Here is a 7,270-nt window from a genome sequence, read left to right as displayed (position 1 = left end):
AAAGTTATATCAATTTATATTTCCAACAACAAAGCGTGTATTATTTGTAACAGTGAGAAAAAGGAAAAATCTATATCCTCAAAAGGGCTTCAAAATTGGTTAAATTATAATAAATACAGTCAAGGGATTATTTCCTAGCCACTAAATGAATGGCATTATGGATGAATATTTAATGACATAAAAATGCTTATTATGAAAGGTTACAAAAACAAATTAATTCATTGGAATGCATATATGCTTTTAAAGACCATCTACCTTTACCTTCATCCATAGGCTGTATAACAAAATGTTAATTGTGGTTATCTTTGGGTGATAGAATTACAGGTCATTAAAACACTTTTTTTCTTATGCTCTCTGGAATTTTCTAAATGGTCTAGAGAAAAAATATGTTTTTGCAATCATTAAAAACATTAAATCATAATCTATTTTTTAAAAAAAATAATAAAGCACTATCCTGATGACTAGCTGCATTGGTGTTGCAAGAATTTATATGCCACCACCCTTATCATAATAAAGCATTTTTCGGGATTAATAGTAACTATGTGGCCAAGTGTTGGCCAATTGAGTGTATACTCGGAGCATCCAGCACTGGGCACCGCACGGTGTCATCAAGTGCTTAGTGGTCTCCTTTGAGGCTCCACCTGTGCTCAGAAGGGCCAAGAGCAGAGATAAAGGCCCAGGAGTCTCTGCCCTCAAGGAGTCCTCAAACAAGAGAGAAGAGAGGGTGAGCACAACCAATGTTAGTCCAAGGCAGGACATGGAGGGGCCAGAACTCTGCTGCTGAGGTCCCCAGCCAGAAAAGTTAGCACATTCAAAGATTAAAACCAAAAAAGGTAAGGCAATAGCAAGCTGGAGCTCCACAAAGTTATATGTACCAGCTTGTTACGCAAAGGAGTTTTGTGTATAACCCTTCTTGAGGAAGCCCTAGAAGGTGGGAAAAACTGATAGCTTTTCAAGGTAAGGGGACAAAGAAAAATTAAAGGCAAAAGTATTGAGCATAGAATTCACTTGACGAGCAGACTTTATGTGAAAGGAAATTGTTTCCTCTGACTTAAAAAAAGCACTAGCAAATACATAAAATTCCATTTCAATAAACTTGCGATTTCTTCTAAGCCCAGGTAACAACAATTTAAGTTATATTTAATACAACCAATTTATTATGCTTCAAAAGAATTTACCCAGATTTTTAGAGTTGGTCCAAAGAGAATATGCCTTGTATTTGAAGAGTTCCTTCTACATTTAGATTCAGAGTTTCCTATGAAAAATTTTTAGACCTTACATTTCACAAGGGGAAAAACAGCAAAACAAACCCAAAGGTCACCACAAAAGCACCCCAATTCTCTATCTGGATGCAACCTATTAGCCTTTAGCATAAATTGAGTTCACACTTTAAAATGAGGTAATTAAAAATATTTGAAATGGCAGCAAAACAATGGTCAGTTTTTGACAATCCAAAGAAAAAAAGAAAGAGTGACATGATTAGCATTGGTCAGCCTAAGTCTAATGACATCTGATCATCACATTTCCCTTGGGTAAGGTACAAGAACACCTACGACAATTAAGAGATCTCAGCAAGAATTCTAACTCTTCCCGGGTCAGCAAGACAGGCCATGAAAGCACCTGTAAAAACGGCTGATAAATCCACAGCGGCATTTATGAATGTCAGAACGTACTTTTAGATAAAATGTAGTTGGTTAGGCCAGAGGCTTCCCTAACAGCAACCCACTGAAGAGTGGTGGTTCTCCAGGTGTGCCTCTTGTCTCCTCCCCACCAGCAGCATAAGCCACACCTGGGAACTCGTTAGCCGTGCAAACTCCCTGACCTCCTGCCTGGCAATCTGGTTTACCAAATCCTCTAGGTAGTTGTGATTTGAGGGCACTGCTGTGGAAGATATTACAGAGGTCTGCATGTAAAACCAAGCACAAAAAGCCCAATTCAGTGTGTCAGGTTATTCCCATTTTGGTTGACTCAACCTCCACTTTCATTGCCCATCCCTTTTAGTGGGCAGCCCAAAGAGTAGGGCCCTGTTCGAACACACTTTCAAAAGGCCCTTACAGATAGGGCTAATGGAAAAAGTCATTTATTTTTCATATGTTACCATAGTAACAGGAAGCATCATTTACTCCTATGAGAAAAGTCCCCTTTTCAGGCAACATTAAGTATTTACAGAAAGATCAATTATCCTGAGGAAACCAAATTTTGGAAAAGCAAATACGGGAAACAGCCTCGAAGGCTTCTATATACACCTTTATAGCCCATGTTCTAAGTGAATTTTTCCTAATATGGCTGTCCAATAAGGAAACCGTGTCCTGGGCCAACCTCCACTGTCTACACTGAAGACATAATTTCCATGTGATAGAGAAATATCTTACTTCATGCCCCCTACTGGTCACTCAGTCCCAAATCCACAGGGAAGCTGACCGGTTTCATCTCTACACATCCTTAACAGTACTAAGATTGCCTTCTTTATAATTTATAAATAGCCTCATCTTTACCATCTCATCTGATTCTCATAACAACCTGTGAGGTGGGTATAGTTTTATTATTTCCACTTTACAGATGAGAAAACTGGAACTTAGTGCAGGCTTCAGTAAACTACTGAATATTACAGAGGACACAAATACTTTGCATCAAAAATTAAAGAATTCGTGATGTTCAAAAGAACTCCCAAACTTGCTTGAATTTGTCATCTGCCAAATGATATTCACGAAAATCATTAGGCAGATTTTTAGGTCGGGTGGTATTTTTCTGGCTTGAGAGGGATGGGGAGCAGGGAGGTGAGTTGAGTAAGACAGACAATTCTCCCAGTTATAAAATTGACAAACCTGCAATGAAATTCTGTGGGGTTCATATAACAATGTCGATAATGTTGGTGGCGCTAAGATTAATTAGGCTCTTACTATGTGCCAGGCACCAATCTTATGTTCATTAAATACATCCAACAACCCTATTAATATCACCATTTTAGAGATGAGAAAAGGCACAGAGAAACCAAGTAACTTGCCCAAGATTACACATCTAGCTTCCTGGACACAGAGGAGGATGTGGGACTGGAGTTTGTCCTGCCAGCAGTGGAAACCTGACATGGGAGGGCAGCTACCACAGGAACCTGGATTATTTTTCCAATATTGCCATTTAAGTCTCCACACTCTCTCCACCAAAACATCAATCAATGCTCAGTCAGGTTCCAAGTAATCAGGAGCATCAATAGCTGGTTCCTTCTCAGACTGTTCCTATGAAAATGGGGAAGGAGGGGAGAGATCTTGGTTCTCTAGATTTTGGTTAGTGATGGAACACTGGCTGGTTTGCCTGGAACTGCCTTCAGCTAATTTAAGAAAATTAGAGAGGAAAGCAGCTCTGGAGGAAATGTGCAAATTAAAGAGGCATGTGGCACTGATGAGTATTTAGTAATCTAGCAGAAAGTGAAGTGGGAGGCAGAAGTGCTAGTAACTTTTTTTTTTTAAGAATTATAAATAAAAAGGAATCCTCACTGGTGTAAATTACTCTTGCTTTCTTTTTCCCTGACTTCAACTGCTCACATTTTGGAATTATATGATCCAGTTTTTACGCAGTGATTCATCTTTTAAGTTTATACATCTTTTAAGAAAGGAAACAAAGATCAAATTGAACATTTAAGCAAAAGAGAACAATTAGATGATGAATGAATGCAGTCTTCATGGGCAAGTATACTATGATGGATGGAGGTGCGACAACTTGCAAAGGCTTCCTCAAGTGTGTTTACCTTCACTGTTCCTGCCTCTAACCTTCACTGAATAACCTAAGACCGCCTTGAGGTCCTAGGAATTCAACAGAAAACCCAATTTAACATCAAGTTCCGGAGTATTCCACATAATCTCTCCTCAAGGCAAAGTCCCAAACCTGAGAGATGGGACCATAGCAACCACAGTAAGGAGACTTTTCATAGCCACATTCCTTTCACATTCTAAGAATCCTGGCCCAACTACTTACTAACTGTAGGCCCTGTGTGCTTCACGTTCCTCCTCTATAAAATGGGGATGATAATTTCTTCTTCAGGTTGGTGTGAAAATCAGATGAGTTAATACAAGTCAAACACTTAACACAGTGCCTGGCAAAGAGTAAATGCTCGAGCTTTGGTCATGATTACTAGAATGACAACAACATTACAACAGGGAACTGCACATGGGAGGCTTCTATTGTATTGGTAATGTTTTATTGCTTTAGGCAAAAGAGAACAGTTAAAACAACCAGACTCTAAATCAGAAAAAAAAAGGTCTTAGAAAAAGCTTAGAAAAAAGCTGTCCATATCATGCCACCTGTTGGTGAGTTTCAGGCGAGGGTACAGCTGGGAGGATCCGGTTCCACCACTGCTCTTTCCTTCCCTTAGATGATGCCTCCCCTTAAGCTGCGGTTCTTAGGCGGGTCCATGAACCCCCTGAAACTGTAACAGAACTGGCTAAGGCTCTGCGTGTTTGTGAGGTTGGGTGTATGGGGGCGGGGGGGGGGCGCGGTCCATCGCTTTTCTCAAACTCTAATAGATGACCCTGTGGTGAGCAACTTGCTTCACAAAGTTAAACTCGGAGGATATCGACACAACAATTCATTTCACGAAAGCTGCAACAATAACCAAGATACCTGGGGTGTTAATCTTCTACCTGAACACCAGAGAGACCCAGCACCGCGAAGGTTCATAGCCTGCCAGGTGCTGCGCGGAGCAGCGCCCCTCACTACTTACAGACGCACTTGCCCCTCGCCACGTACAGACAGACTTGCGAACTTCACCGCTGAAAAGTCACGGGCTCCGCAGAATCAAGCCCGGGTTGCGGGCTTGTGGAGTTTACTTCCCCTCCCTTCCCCCATCGTTCGTTCCCATCAAAGAACAAACTCAAAGGAAATTGGCAACTCTTTGTCTAGGGTTTCACTCCTGCCCTCGGCTGACACTTAAACCACTTCTGCCAGGGAAGTTAATTAAAAGAACAATTAATCCGCACAAAAATCCAAAATCTACCCCAAAGCTCGAGAGCACTGAAAGTTAGATTAAGGGTGCCTCTGCTGACTGTGAACATCTGCCAGTCGCTGGGGCTTAGGGGTAAGCAGCAGGTATGAAAGGGAAGCAGGCAAGGTCCAGCTGGAGGGTCCGACCCATTTGTGAACTACACGCTACCGAGGACGCGAATGAAGACGGGCTTGGAGACAGCGAGGTAAGCAGGTAGGTGTGGGCAAGTGTACCAACACACAGACACGGCGGATTAAAGTTCAAGCCTGTGAGCACACCGCTTCCCCTTCCCAAGTAGGCATTCTCACGCACAACCGGGGCAACCACTTCGCGGGGAGAGCCTGGGAGCTCGACGGTCCCCTCTTTGGAATAGGCTCCCCTAAACCCAGTAAGACCTATTGACTTCCCTTACCTCTTAGCCTCCAACCTTTGAAAAGCATTAGCCACCCTCCACTTTCCTAGGTGAGTGCAGAAAACCCCCGGGAAAGAGAAATGGAGAGGACAGGGGAAAGCGGGGTGTCACCAAGGGCAGGGGACGCGCAACAGGCAGCGTACATACCCAGCGCGAACAGGGTGAGCTGTCCAGCCGAGGTGACCATTTTACGGGCAGCAGGCAGCAGGCGCTCCAGCCTCCTGCTCTACCTGCGGTGCCCGAGTGGCGAAGCTGCTCCGCGGTGCAGCGGGGGAAAAGGCGCCGGCGAAGCAAGGCCAGCCCCTGCGCAGGCGGGCGGAGGGAGGACCTCTGCTGGCATTCACTCTACCGCACTGCCGGCCAGGCGGAAATGGGAAGGCGGTTACCGTCACCTCTCCACCACTTGTCGACCGGGCACGGCAGACCACTCTCCCGCCCCAATGGGGGTGTCCCCCTAAGGGCATAGGGGGTGGAGGTTTGGGGCTGGGGGCGGAGAAGCTTCATGCACGATATAGGGCGCGGGCGGCGGGGCGTGGCAAACGGGGACTCTCTGAGCCCAGCCTCGAGAGCCCGTCACCTAGGCCAAGTAAAAGGCAGGAAGCGCCTGACTTCAGACCCCACCCTCAGACTAGTAGTGTAGTGCAGCCCCGGGCTCGTGCGCCAGGGGCTGGTGCCTGCTGCGGAGGATCGTCCCAGCGCGGTGGCAGCTTCTAGTCTCTAGGCGGCGGAGTGGAGCAGCCCTGGAGAGGGTCACCTGTGCCCAGGGCCACTGCAGAGGCGCTCCCCAGAGCGAGCGATCTACTGGAGACGAGGCCTGGAATGCGACCCGTGCGCTTTGTTAGCCGCCTGCCAAGACTTGGACCAAAGAAAGTGTTCCCCAGAATCAAGTGAAGAATTTGTTAAACCACATTTCCTACCTGCGCCCCATCCAAGAAAACACTTGATTCTAGGGACGTTTGCCACTGGAGCACAGCCACCCCACATTCCCAGGATGGTACATTGTTAAGATTAGCGCCTCTTCGTACATATGGCCTGGGGCTGGTAATGATGATGGGTCTGTCTACGGGGCCTCTGATTACCGCTACTGCTACCCCCCAGCCCAGCTCAGCCCACTTCACGCCACAGGCAGCAGAGGCCAGGAGCCGGTAGTTTGCCGACAAGTGTACCCTGAGAGACAGATGCATATGCTGGAGCCACCTGGGTGGCGCTTTCAGGATTTGTGGCCTTGAGCTGGCCCCTGGTACTAGAATTTGGAGAAGTGAGGGGACAGAGGGAAGACATTCTGAGCAGAGAATGAAAGAACCACAGGTTTCCTGGGGACCACCCATGGGAGACAGTATAACCCGGGAAGGCAGTGACCAGTCATATTCTCCAGATGACCTGAGCTCAGGAACTAATTTTGTTCTCTTAACCCCTCGGTGGGGTGGGAAGGAGAACAGGCGGAATCTCTTGCTATTTCTTTGGCTCCAGGTGCAGATTCTCATGGCTGACCAGCTAAGTTTGTTTCATATGAGCTGAGAGGCCTAGTTTCAAAAAGGAAGCACCAGGCCATTGGCTTCCAAGTTTGAGCAGGGAGCACCAGGGGGGAAAGAGATTCTGAAAACAGTATAAATTTATATTGCAAAACCATTCTTCTGCTGTTCTTTCAACCCTTAGAGATCTGGGTTGAGGATTTTATGGTAAGTGCTGGGGTACCTATGCCCACAGCCATACATGTACAGGGCACATATACACTTTCTTTAGTAAGTGGTCCCTGACCCCGTTCAAGCATCTGTGTTCACCTTCTTCAGACTAATATTGATCTGTTCTGGTGGCTCATCTGTCTCCTTCCTGGTGGCTCATTAGTCTGGCTTTGGCTACAGAAAGGAAGAAATCAGTTTTCC

At 45.7% G+C, this 7,270-nt stretch overlaps 1 protein-coding gene across 2 annotated transcripts in view; it reads right to left on the bottom strand.

Annotated features, from left to right (window-relative positions):
* TGFA (transforming growth factor alpha) overlaps nt 1–5,947 on the bottom strand; it is a 96,117-nt gene extending 90,170 nt beyond the window's left edge. The window contains exon 1 of one of the 2 annotated variants that reach the window (XM_011365561.2): nt 5,535–5,947. In XM_011365561.2, coding sequence (XP_011363863.1) covers nt 5,535–5,574 — 40 coding nt within the window. In that variant the 5' untranslated portion in view covers nt 5,575–5,947. The remainder of the gene's footprint in view (nt 1–5,534) is intronic. The other variant, XM_023533839.1, reaches the window with a different exon arrangement.
* Nucleotides 5,948–7,270: the final 1,323 nt, after the last annotated feature.

Source organism: Pteropus vampyrus, unplaced genomic scaffold, assembly GCF_000151845.1.
Source record: "Pteropus vampyrus isolate Shadow unplaced genomic scaffold, Pvam_2.0 Scaffold113, whole genome shotgun sequence".
In the NCBI taxonomy this organism is placed as follows: domain Eukaryota; kingdom Metazoa; phylum Chordata; class Mammalia; order Chiroptera; family Pteropodidae; genus Pteropus; species Pteropus vampyrus.
This window is presented reverse-complemented; position numbering and strand designations above follow the sequence as displayed.